The 12,903-nt window shown below is 45.2% G+C and overlaps 1 protein-coding gene across 1 annotated transcript; it reads left to right on the top strand.

Annotated features, from left to right (window-relative positions):
* Positions 1-1,736: 1,736 nt before the first annotated feature.
* On the top strand, positions 1,737-11,465 carry LOC130465544 (uncharacterized). Its single transcript, XM_056834344.1, has 3 exons — positions 1,737-2,256; positions 2,338-2,520; positions 11,295-11,465. Exons 1-3 carry the CDS (start codon positions 1,798-1,800, stop codon positions 11,463-11,465), a joined length of 813 nt encoding a protein of 270 aa, XP_056690322.1. The 5' UTR covers positions 1,737-1,797.
* The last annotated feature ends 1,438 nt before the right edge of the window (positions 11,466-12,903 follow it).

The following is a 12,903-nucleotide window of genomic DNA, read 5'->3' as shown; positions in this document are numbered from 1 at the left end:
CTTGTTTTTATGGGACGTAAAACGAAGGAAAATCCAGCACATCGTTCTTTTTTGGAAAAAACGGAAAACCATTCTTTTAAATTAAAGGAAAAAAAGGAAAGCTACTCACATCGTTCTTTTTGGAAAAAACGGAAAACCAATCTTTGAAAAAAGGGAAAGCTACTCACATCGTTCTTTTTTGGAAAAAAACGGAAAACCAAAAGCTACTCACATCGTTCTTTTTTGGAAAAAAGGAAAACCAAAAAAAAAGTTATCGCTGCAGCGACTAAGAACCTGCCCGGTTAGTGACGCAGACCCCGCCGGCTAAAGATGGCGAGCATGTCCGCTAAGGGTGGACACCCCGTCCGATGAAGTGGACGAATCTGTTTTGAAATTTTGAAAATAAGGACCTACGCGGTTTTGTGACGAAGACCCCGCCGGCTAAAGATGGCGAGCCTGTTTCATTTTGTTTTTTGAAGATTCTATTTTTCGAAAACTGAGGATCCGCGCGGCTAGTGACGCAGCCCCCGCCCGCTGAGGGTGGGCGAGCCCATTTTGAATTTCTTGCTTTTCATTTTGCCTATGTAGAAGGGCTTTTGTGATTACAACCTGTTGGTGGGTCGTAATATTTCCCGATTAGTTGCGTCCTATAAGTGGGTCCACACTATGTATATTTTTGTTAACGATATTGCAAAATACCGTTTTTGGGAAAGAAATATCAAGATAACGGATATTTTACACAAATAGGGATTGCGCAAGCTGGGCGTTGAAAATGCGAAGGGGAGACTGGTCTTTAAATACGCGGACCGTCTCCTTCCTTTCCCATTTCCACCATTTTCGCTCAAACTCCTCACCTCTTCCAACTGATTTTTTGCTCGTTTCTTCACTTTTCTTTGCGAATTCTACTCCAAGTCACTCCCTAATCTTCCCAATGTAAGTAATTTTCAGTAATTTTGAGCCTTTTTATTAATTTCAGTATTTTTGGTCAAGTTTTTTGTGCATGAAATTGATTTGGGGGTTTTTGATTTTGTGCCCCTTTCCTTCAATTAGATAGTTGGAAGTGTTCTACATAACATGTTAATTAGTTTGTGCATGTTAATTTTCGCAAGTATGTTGATTCTTGTTGAATTTGGGCATGTTTATACTAGCCCCCAAGTATACCTACGACTCTAGTGTTTTCTTACAATGTAGGTGTTTTTGGTATATTGCTTGCGTTCCTCGTAATTCATGAATGACAAATTATGGAAGATTTTTGATGTTGTTGGAGTTAATAATTTTTTACTTAGGGAATTTTTGCTCAATATGAACTTAGTATCATGTTTTTAGGGAACAAAAATTGTATGACTCCATTTTATGAGTGGAATGCACTCTTTTAGCGATTGGTGTGAGTGCCAATTTTGTTTAAAGGTATAATGACTTGTTGTATCGTTGATCAGCATGTCTGACGAGTTGTTACCTCCTTCTGGTGGCCACGAGGAGCGTGGCATGACGCGTTAGTCTACTGGTGCGGGACCCCTATGGGTGGGCCCTGAGTTCTACGACGGTCGGGACCTGCACTACGACCTAGAGCACCACGTGACTACCCGCCTTCACGCGAGGAGGGAAACTACGGTTCGCGGCTACGGTGCAGCGACGAGCGAGACTGTTTTTGGTTTCCTGAGCTCGGACGCCCAGGCTTTGGTGAGGGCGAGCTCACTGTTTACGGTGGTCGAGACTTCCTGGGAGATACTGCGGCTTAACATCTTCCTGTCCTTTCTGCGGTCGTTCATGAGGTGATGGTGGGATACCACCAATACTTTCCATTTTCCTTGGGGTGAGATGACGATCACTCCTGAGGACTACACGACTTTGACGGGCTTGACCTTTACAGGGAACCCCGTTCGCCTGGGGTCGGATGGCCCACCGCCGACCGTTGCTGAGGGTACCAGGCTCCTGGGCTCGTGGATGGGCATGAGATTGCCTTTGTACCAGCCCCGTGGGATACCTTTTGCTGACCTGATGTGGGCCCTGGAGCATGGGGTGGAGGAGTCGTCTTCGAGACAGGCCCGACTGTTCTACCTCCATTTCATTACTTCCACTTTTCTATCGGGTCCGACTGACACCTTTGACCCAAGGTGGATAGGCATGGTGGAGGACGTGTCTACGCTGGGTGACTATTGCTGGGGCGATTTGGGCTATGCGACGCTCGTCGGCCAGATGAGTTTGGCGGTGCGCGACTCGGACCCGTGTAGACGTCACTTTGTCATTACATTGGCGGGAGTGCCGCGTTTGATCGAGGTATGTGCCTAGCCTTTCTTTCGTTTTCTCGTTTTTACCGGGACCCCTTTTTTGACGTATTATTGTCTTTTCCTTTTATAGCTGTGGGCTTTTGAGCACTTGCCTTGGCTGGCTCCCCGAAAGGGGCAGAGGCCTTTGGAGTACCCTGCCGGTCGTCGTTGGGGTTGGAAGAAGAAGCTGACTGCGCGTCCACCGCCCGATACCGTGTGGGATCTCATTCGGGACGGGAGCCCTGAGCACGTGCAGAATCTTATCCTCTATCTCGTATTTCGTCATTTTTCTTTTATTTTCTATGTGCGAGATCTGACCGTGTCTGTACAAAACAGGTGGTTTGGACCCCATGGCTCTCCTTTAGGGGTACTTATGCTTCGGTCAGGGATAGTTATTCCCTGAGCCAGATGCGGGTCTTGTTCGTTGGCCGCCGCGACCCCGTCTGGTACCTGGGAGAGCGGGTACGTATGCAGACGGTCGGGGTTTTTTCGGTGCCTAAGCCTCCGCCTGCGACCATGCTGTCTACTCGTTCGATAGGCGAGTCGTGGAGGGTCCACTCGAGGACTGGCGTGCCGGCGACGGAGTTGGTGATAGCGGGAGCTAGCTATTATCAGTTTATCCAGGATTCTCTTCGTCTCCCGGAGCCTGGCGTTGTGAGTTGCTTTCTCTTTTTGTACTGATTTTTTTTTGTTAGGGTTTTCATGCTCGTGCCTATGTGTTTATGTTTACTGTTTTTTGTGCAGGAGTATCCTGACCCTTCGTTAGGGGGATGGGTGCTTCCCGATGCTCGGATCTCGTATACCGGAGAGAGTGGATCCGAGATTGTGGAGACTGTCCCGGAAGACCGGGTTTTCCATGCTCCGCTCCTTGAGGGAGTACAGGCGGTATGCACCTTTTATTTGTGCACTCTTCTTATATATTTTGTTACTAACATTCCTGTTTCAGGTTCCGGCCCGTACGGCCAACGCGGTGGTGGGGGTGTTCAACCGGTTGAAGTCCGCGTTGGTTCGGGCCCGATCTGCACTTTCTTGCAGGAGCCCCCACTCCACTCGGGTAATGTGCCCTCTTTTTTTTTCTTTTGATCTGTACCTTTTGTTTGGCTTTCAGTTACTCACCCTCCTTTTTGTTTTTGCAGACGGGGGCTGGACGAGCCGGGGCCGACGACGCAGGTCCCTCGGGTGGGGGACGCGGTCGTGAGGAGAGAGAGAGAGGGCACGGCACTCGCCCCTACGGCATCGCCGTTCCGATGTGGGGGCGAGTTCTTCCGGGGAGAGGTCCGAGCCGGAGCGTAGGCGACGTTCTGTGTCGGTGGCTCGAGAGCCTAGCCCCGAGTTGCAGCCACAGCCTCATTTTTGGGGTGATTCTGGCTGGGGGTCCTCATACCACGGGGAGTGGAGTGGATGGACCGACGAGGCTTGGAGACATGAAGCCGATGACGAGTCTTAGGCTTGCCTCCTGTTTTGTATATATTCATTCTTGTATTCCGCAGGTATATGTATTTTATTTTTTGAGAATTTTGGGTGCAAGAATGTTTTGAGCCTTCCATGGGCTTTGCCTCAATATATTATAACAATACTAGTTTTCTAAACCAACGACGAATTTCAAAAAGAGAAAGAATTCCATATAAAAAAAATGAGTTCATACAAGAGTGCACACATATTTTTAGACTAGCCGACTACTTGGGGTATTACATATGCATGTTCACTATTTTTCGTTTTTTGCCGACTCGTGCCATACTCCTTTGTTGGGCTTGTTCCTGAAAATTCTTGTGTCTTTGTTTTCATTCTTTTTGGCCTTGCCCGTGCATGGGTTGGGGTATAGTGCCCTTTGTAATATCCTTTTGTCTTGATGTGCTCCATGACTTTAGTATTTTTTAATTTTTATTGGACCGAATCCTTGATAAGGATTGCCTACGTATCTTGTCAGAATCAGGTCGCGCGTAGTTCTAGCTATGATTTTTTGAAATTTTTGAAAGGGGCGTTCATTACACATCTGCTACCCCCCCAAGTGTTCGTGGTTCTTTTGATGATCCGAAAAAAGGAGTACGAACACTTGCAGAAGCGGGAGGATAGGTGGCAAGAGAGAATGACGCCCATATTCGGGCGTAGGAAATATCGGCGCCCAGGCCTGGGCGTTAAAAATAAAGGCGCCCAGTCCTGGGCGCTGAAACTTTGTCCTTCGTCCTTTCTACTTTAGTGAGTTTTAAGCCGTTTGCTTAGAGTAATGCGCAGAATGCTTGCTTATGAGTCTTAATGTGTTTTATTAGATGCCTTAACTCCGGACTGAATTTTATTAAACATAGTACTTTTTCAATTGGTCTAAATTCGTGAGGTTAGCGAATTCCGCTCCATCTATGTCGGCTAGTTGGACTGCTCCGCCAGGTAGGATGGTCTTTACAAAATATGGTCCGGTCCAATTAGGCCGGAATTTTCCTAGAGGGTCCGTAGTAGGTGCGCGGACTTCTTTTAACACAAAATCACCTTCTTTGATATTTCGAGGTTTGACTCTTTTGTTGAATTACCTCTTGATGCGCTTTTGATACACTTGCACGTTATGTAAAGCTCTCAACCTCCGTTCGTCTAAAAGGACGAGCTCGTCGTACCTAGCTTGAACCCAATCGGCCTCGGGCAGCTTGCTTTCTAGGACGATCCGGAGGGAGGGAATTTCCAACTCGATCGGTTGAACTGCTTCCATTCCGTATACCAAGGAGTAGGGCGTTACTCCAATGGAGGTGCGGATATCGAACCCATAATGCGAAGTGTAATTTGTTGGGCCAATCCTTATAATTTTCGGCCATTTTTTCGATTATGACTTTAATATTTTTATTGGCCGCCTCTACCGCGCCGTTCATTTGCGGCCTATAGGGAGAGGATTTATGATGTTTGACATGATATTTTTCGAGCAGGTCTTGGACTTCGGCCCTAAAGTGGGAACCTTGGTCACTTATGATTTCATGTGGAACCCCGTATCGACAGAATATGTTCTTTTCTAGGAATCGAGCGACATGTTTGGCCGTTAATTTTGCATAGGAGACTGCGTCTACCCATTTAGTGAAGTAATCAATTGCGACTAAAACGTACTCGTGTCCCCCTATGCCTGTTGGTGTTACCTTGCCGATTATATCTATACCCCAGGTGGAAAAGGGCCATGGAGAAGTGAAGGTGTATAGTTCTGAGGGAGGCAAGTGGTTAAGGTTACTGAAGATTTGGCATTTTGGGCAAGTTTTTACAAAGTGATGGCAATCGGTTTCCATAGTGGTCCAATAGTACCCTGAGCGGGATATTTTTCGGGATAGCATTTTTCCGTTCATATGAGGTCCGCACACGCCGTTATGGTATTCTTCCATTAGTCTTTGGGCTTGGTTTTGGTGGACACAAAGTAACTTGATTTTATTCGGCGTGTATTTGTACAGTTCCCCCAGAATTATGCTATATTGTGAAGCGAGGAGGCGTAGGGCCTTTTGTGCTCGCGGGGAGGTGTTTGGGGGGGAATTCCCCACTTGTTTTGTAACGAAGGATGTCCGTATACCATGGTTCTTTTTCGGTGTTTTCAGGTTCGGAGTCTATGGCACAACAATAAGCCGGCTCTTTCCTTCGTTCGACCCGAAGGGTCATTCCGTCCCATTCATTCGGGATGTTGAGCATTGAAGCTAGCTTTGCTAGTGCATCCGCAAATTGGTTTTCGTCTCTTGGTAAGTACGTATACTCGATTTTTTCGAATTGCTCGACTATTTGGTCTAAGTGAGCTTGATATTTCGAGAGACTAGTGCTTCGGACCTTCCATCTTTTGGATATATGGTTGATTATTAGGGAAGAATCCCCGAAGACTTGTAGATGCTTCACTCCAAGGCTAACTGCGGCCTCTAGCCCAACTATGCAGGCTTCATATTCGGCGGCGTTGTTTGTGGCCTCGAAGTCAAGTTTGACGGAAATTGGTATATGGGCCCCTTCGGGACTGACTAGGAGAACTCCGACGCCGCATCCCTTTTGATTGGACGCGCCATCGAAGTATAGTGTCCAATTGTCGTCTCGTATCATCAGAAGTTCCTCGTCAGGGAGGAGGTAAGCTTCCGTGGTTTCCTCATTCGTGGCATGCTCGGCCAGGAACTCGGCTACCGCTCTTCCTTTGATTGTTTTTTCTGGCATGAATTTTAGGTCGAATTCTGAGAGCATGACTAGCCACCTGGACAGGCGACCATTTAGGGCGGGGTTTTCGAACATATATTTTAAGGGGTCTAGTTGTGACACTATATGAACAGTGTGGGCCAATAGGTAATGTCTGAGTTTTTTGGATGCCCAGACGAGGGCGAGGCAGGTTTTCTCAAGTTCTGTGTATCTCGTCTCGTACTGTATGAACTTCTTGCTCAAGTAGTAAATAGCTCGCTCGGATCCATGTACACACTGTGAGAGCATAGCTCCCGCTGCAGTATCCGTGACGGTTAGGTATAGGCGTAAAGGGGTTCCGGGCAAAGGCGGGGAAAGGACGGGTGGTTTTCTTAGATATTCTTTGATTTTATCGAAGGCAATTTGGCATTGTTCATCCCATTCGGCTTTTTCTTCTTTTCTTAATTTTTTGAATATTGGCTCGCAAGTCATAGTAAGATTGGAAATGAACCTACTAATGTATTGCAGCTTTCCTAGGAAGCCCCTTATCTGTTTTTCAGTTTTCGGTGGGGGCATTTCGGTAATGGCTTTGATCTTGGATGGGTCAATCTCGATTCCTCGCGTACTAACAACATATCCTAGCAATTTTCTAGAGGTTACCCCGAACACACATTTTTGTGGATTTAGTCTCATGTTATATTTCAAGATTCGGGTGAAGAACTTTCTAAGTGCCGGGAGGTGACCGTGCCGGTCTTTAGATTTGACGATCATGTCGTCCACATAGACCTCGATTTCTTTGTGTATCATGTCATGGAGTAACATGGTGGCTGTTCTTTGATAGGTGGCCCCCGCGTTTTTCAAACCAAAAGGCATTACAGTGTAACAATATGTACCCCAAGGGGTAATGAAGGTTGTTTTTTCCATGTCTTCTTCTGCCATAAGTATTTGGTTATATCCGGCGTACCCGTCCATAAAGGAGAGAAGCACGTGTTCTGCGGTGTTGTCTACTAGTATGTCAATGTGAGGTAGAGGGAAGTCATCTTTGGGACTGGCTTTGTTGAGGTCTCGAAAGTCTACGCACATTCGCACTCGTCCATCTTTTTTAGCTACGGGGACAATATTGGCCACCCATTCTGGGTAGTTGGAGACTTTTATGAAGCCGGCGTCTAATTGTTTAGTGACTTCTTCTTTTATTTTCAAGGCTATCTCTGGTTTGAGCCGCCGTAGCTTTTGTTTTGCTGGTGTCATTTTGGGATCTAGCGGAATTTTATGCTCAGCGATTTCTCGATCTATTCCTGGCATGTCTTTGTAGGACCAAGCAAAGACACCCTCGAATTCCCGCAAAGTGGAGATTAGATCGGCCTTTTCAGTGGGAGTTAAGGTGAGGCCAATTTTAATGATTTTAGGATTTTCTTCTGTTCCAATATTTACCGATTCGGTGTCCTCAATTATAGGAGTTTTGAGTTCTTGTTCATTTACAGCTTTTATTAATTCGGTATATTCCTCTTCTGGCTCTTTTTCGTGCTCATTAGTGGCGAGACATTCTGCATTATTACTCGGATTTTTAAGCGGCATATACTCAAAAGTTTTGTTTATCTTATTAAAGTCATGAAGCATTACATCAAAAAGATCTCCCGGAGTAGATATTTCCGGGTCTAAACTATTTTTGGGAGGGGTTACAATTTTGCTAGGTTCGGACTCGGAGTCAGACTCGGATTCAGACTCTAATTCTTCGTACATCGGACCCTCTCCCGCAGATATCTTGAACTTCATCCCACGAGCATTAGTCCATTTGAAAGTCTTGCGCCACCCTCGTTGGATTTGGTCATCTTTTGAGGGTGATGGAGCGATTAACTTAGTAGGATCGAACAATTCGTCTTGAAGGGCTAATGCCATAATTTCTGTTTCATTCCTCGCTCTTTTCTTTTCTAACCCAAACAATAGCCCGAAAGCATGTGAGTTGGGGAGCGTTTTTGGCATAGCAGGGTTCTTTGAGGCGAGTGGCCTTTGAGAACGTAGAGGGTCGTGTTCCAGAGCATGCATCTCTTGGGTTTGTGCGACCTCTAGGTATAGATGTTCGGGATATGCTTCTTCCATCGCGCTCTTTGATGGCTATCACGGGTAGGTATTCAGGGGCCCTGCATTATTGTTGTGTAGTAGGAGACACATTAGTTTGTTTCGTGAGTCGGTTTTTAGACATTTATGACTACCCTTAGGTCGGACTAGTATATTTGGACTACTATGTGTGCAATTTGAACTCTTTATATTTTCGAAAATCTTTGCCCGTGTGACATTTATTATTATTGGCAGGTTCGGTTTTGGTGCCGAGCATTGTCGTCGTAGGAGGCCTAACAACGACACAAAGAGTTTTTATTTTTTATTTTTTTTAAGTCGCTTCTAGAATCGAGTGCTTCTTCTTAAGCTCTCGTAGCAATTTTTTTACGAACGTTTTTTTTTGTGCTACGTATTTTCCTTATGCGCGGGCACCGAGGCTGTTGTGCCTGACCAGAAGGCCAAGCAGCAACTTCAGCGCCCAGCGTAGGGCGTGAGAAATTATGGCGCCCATCCAGGGGCGTTGAAAATGCGTCCCTGGCTGGTTCTCGTTTTCTGTTTGCGTCTACTTTTGTTTATGCGACTTCGATTTTGCGTCCTTGCCCAATAACGTCCTTTACGCGTTGTGCAGCGCTTGTGGGGTTCGTTACAGGCCATCCCGAGCGTCGCTTATTTTTGTGGCGATCGTTCGGGTTTGCGGAACACGTATTTTGGTATAACTCTTTGGCAAATTGGTTTATGAATGTTTGGGCAATTTTTAAGGTCGTTGGTTTTTCTAGGATAGTTTGTCACACACAATCATATATTTCGCTACACATAACTAACATTCCATCATGAGGCAATAATAATATGTCACGTAGTTTATGATAGGCTTCTATGGGTAGTTTTTGCGCCTGGCTTGGTACCGCTTCTATCGTAGATCCAACACATGCCCCGGTCGAGGTAGTGTCTTCAACAGACGAATTTCGCCCAAGAGGCCAATCACGATGTAAGCCAAGGGGGCATGCACCAATGAGAGGGACCTAGTGGGCGAGCAATTGGGTTTCGGACGGGTGTACTACTAGCGAAAGTGCCGAGTGGACAACATTCGAAGCGTATGCACCCCCCGGTTGGCGATGGGTATCCTTAGTCCCAACTCCCGAGATGAAACATCAAGGGAGCCAAGATTCGTTATGCGGTTATGTCCATTCACATTAATATGCTGATTTTCAGGTCGTCCCAACTTGATGGGGAAATAAACGCGGAGTAGGATCGTTTCACCCTTCGGCTATTTTGATTACCTACAAGCACAAGTATTTCCTTCACTATCCCCAGTGGAGTCGCCACTGTGAGGGGGTCGAAAAAGCACGAGGCTAATGCGTGACCTTGTCCCTCGTGGGTGTGACGTTTCTTTTTGTCAAATCAAGTGTAATTGGATTTCCTGTGAGTTTACACCCAATTGACTAATAATATAGGAGTCGCCATTCAGTTTTTAACGACCATGAGAAAAATTGACAAAACCCGGTTATCGTGACATAAAGGGAGTGCAATTATGTTTGACCACGACGGCCGTAGGTTCCCTTGTGATCCCTGGTGTGGGGATCTCTCAACATAAACCCGCAAGGTAGAGATTGAGGGTTCGGGGGACTGTAACTACCGAGAGGAGTACTCGCTTTTCGATAACTCCAGAGGCAGGATATCCTTACTAGCTCAGCATAAATAATTGAAGGGACATGTGTTAACTATTAAACTAATCTGAGTTGATTTTAACAATGTGCAACATATAGTACTAGATCGAGCGCGATTATCTGATTTAGATTGCTTTAAGGGACCTAGCATGATAATCCAATTTCCCAAAAATATCATATTTATTAGGCGTAATCGAACAATCAGATTTAGTTAGTTTAACAGTTCATAAAAGGGCGAGGAAAGCAATTAAATCATAGAAAAGGGACACATTACGACGCACCCTTGAGAGGTGCGTCACGGTTCTCAGAAAACTATCCACTTTGACTTTTCTATTTCTCCTTTTATTTAACGAATCTCAAATTATGGGACAGGATACGTTCTGTTCGATTTATGGATCGATTGCGACAGAACGGGTGATCAGTTTTGCAGCGTGAGGCTTAGGATTAGGGGTTTAGAGTCAATACTCAGAATAATAATTGTGTGTCTTTTTTCACGTCGAACTTAAGGCCCTATTTATAGAAAAGAGTTCGTGGAAAGATAGATTTGTAGAACTCTAATCCACGAAGAATTAGGAAAGAACACGTCCCAGGTATTTTCAGCGCCCAGGCCTGGGCGCCGAAGATTTCGGCGCCTAGCGCCAGGCGTTGAAAATAGGATATGGGCTGTTTTCTTAGTCAGATTCGGATTCCTAGAATCCGGAGTGTTTGAGACTTAATCGAGTCTTTTAGTGCGTATTAACCTTGTGACGGGATGCGTCTGGGCCCGTTACGAACTCTAGGCTCGTTAGGATTTTAATTAATACATGACTCTTATTTTCGAATCATATTAGGAATAGGATTCTCTCATAATCTCTATCTCATTTAGGATTTATGTTGGAGTGCAACACCTAATTCTGACAGGTTTCTATCTTTTATGACTTGCCACTTTTAACAACTACCCATTACGGCAGTTACTAATTTTAGCAGGTTTCCATAAATAGCAGGTTTCTATAAATAGCAGGTTTTGGGTGAAATGAAAAGGGGAATTGAGATTCGTTATTTTATAGCAGATGCGTTGTCAAGTGGAGATTTATGTTCTCATCATCGAACCTTCCCTTTCGGGAATGGGGAGAAAAAGTACAGGTGTCTACACACACCAAAAAATAAATAATAAGAAACGAGATAAGGAAAAGGTGCTTTACATGCTCGGGGTTCCCATCCTGAATGAGATCCCACACGGTATCAGGCGGCGGACGCGCCGTCAACTTTTTCTTCCAGCCCCAACGACGACCAGCAGGGTACTCCAAAGGCCTTTGCCCCTTTCGGGGAGCTAGCCAAGGTAAATGCTCAAAGGCCCAAAGCTATAAAAGAAAGAAAATGGACAGTAAAACAAAATGTATATCAAAGGGCCCAATAAAGACATGAAAGCAAAAAAGAGCGAGGCACATACCTCAATCAAGCGCGGCACCCCCGCCAATGCGATGACGAAATGACGTCTACAGGGGTCCGACTCTCGCACCGCCAGACTCATCTGGCCCACGAGCGTCGCATAGCCCAAATCGCCCCAGCAGTAGGTGTAGACACCTACTTTTGTCCCCATTCCCTAAAGGGAAGGTTCGATGATGAGAACATAAATCTCCACTTGGCAACGCATCTCCTATAAAATAACGAATCTCGATCACCCTTTTCATTTCAGCCAAACCTGCTATTTATAGAAACCTGCTAAAAATAGTAGCTGCCGTAAAAGGTAATTGCTAAAAGTAGTAAGAATAAAAAGATAGAAACCTGTCAGAATTAGGTGTTGCAATCCAAGATAAATCCTAAAAGAGATAGAAATTGTAAAAGGAATTCTATTCCTATCGCAATTCGATAAAAGAGTTAACGTATTAATTAAACTCATAACGAACCTAGAGTTCGTAAAGGGCCCAGACGCATTCCGTCGTAAATTGATACGCACCAAATAACTCGGATTAAGTCTCTTAATGGACTCCGTACTCTAGAGTCCAATCTGACAAAGAATTCTGCCGAGATCCTATTTTCAACGCCCAGCCCTGAGCGCCAAAATCTTTGACGCCCAGAGCTGGGCGCCGAAAATACCTGGGACGAATTCTTTTCCTAATCCGTTTCGTATTCATATTCCTGAAAATCTATCTTTCTACGCCACTTTTCCCTATAAATACAGCCTAAAGACCGACGAGAACACAACACACAATTCATAATCTGAGTATTGACTCCAACCCTAAGCCTAAGCCTCACGCTGCGAAATTGATCCTGCGTTCTATCGCAATCGACCCAAAAGTTGAACAGAACGTATCCTGTCCCTTGTAGCTGACGAATTAAGCCTAAAAACTGGAACACTGCTCAGAAACCCGAGATTCGTTAAATAAAAGGAGAAATAGCAAAGCCAAGTGGTTAGTTTTCTGAGAACCGTGACGCACCTCTCAAGGGTGCGTCGTAATGTGTCCCTTTGCATGATTTAATCGCTTTCATCACCCTTTTATAAAATTGTTAAACTATTAATTTGATTGATCTATCACGCCTAATAAAGATAATACCTTGGACAATTGAACTATCATGCTAGGTACCTTAAATCAACCTAAACAAGATAATCACGATCGATTTAGTATTATGTGTTGCATATTGCTAAAATCAATTCAGAATAGTTTAATAGTTTAAACGCATGTCCCTTCAATTATTTATGCTGAGCTAGTAAGGATAACCTGCCTCTGGAGTTATCGATGAGCACTCCACTCGGTAGTTACAGTCCCCCGAACTCTCAATCTCTGCCCTGCGGGTGTACGTTGAGCGATCCCCACACCAGGGATCACAAGCGAACCTATGGCCGTCGTGGTCGA

The sequence above is a fragment of the Spinacia oleracea genome, chromosome 1 (assembly GCF_020520425.1).
Source record: "Spinacia oleracea cultivar Varoflay chromosome 1, BTI_SOV_V1, whole genome shotgun sequence".
Taxonomy (NCBI): domain Eukaryota; kingdom Viridiplantae; phylum Streptophyta; class Magnoliopsida; order Caryophyllales; family Amaranthaceae; genus Spinacia; species Spinacia oleracea.
The sequence above is the reverse complement of the archived record's forward strand: the minus strand, read 5'-3'. Positions and strand labels throughout refer to the sequence as shown.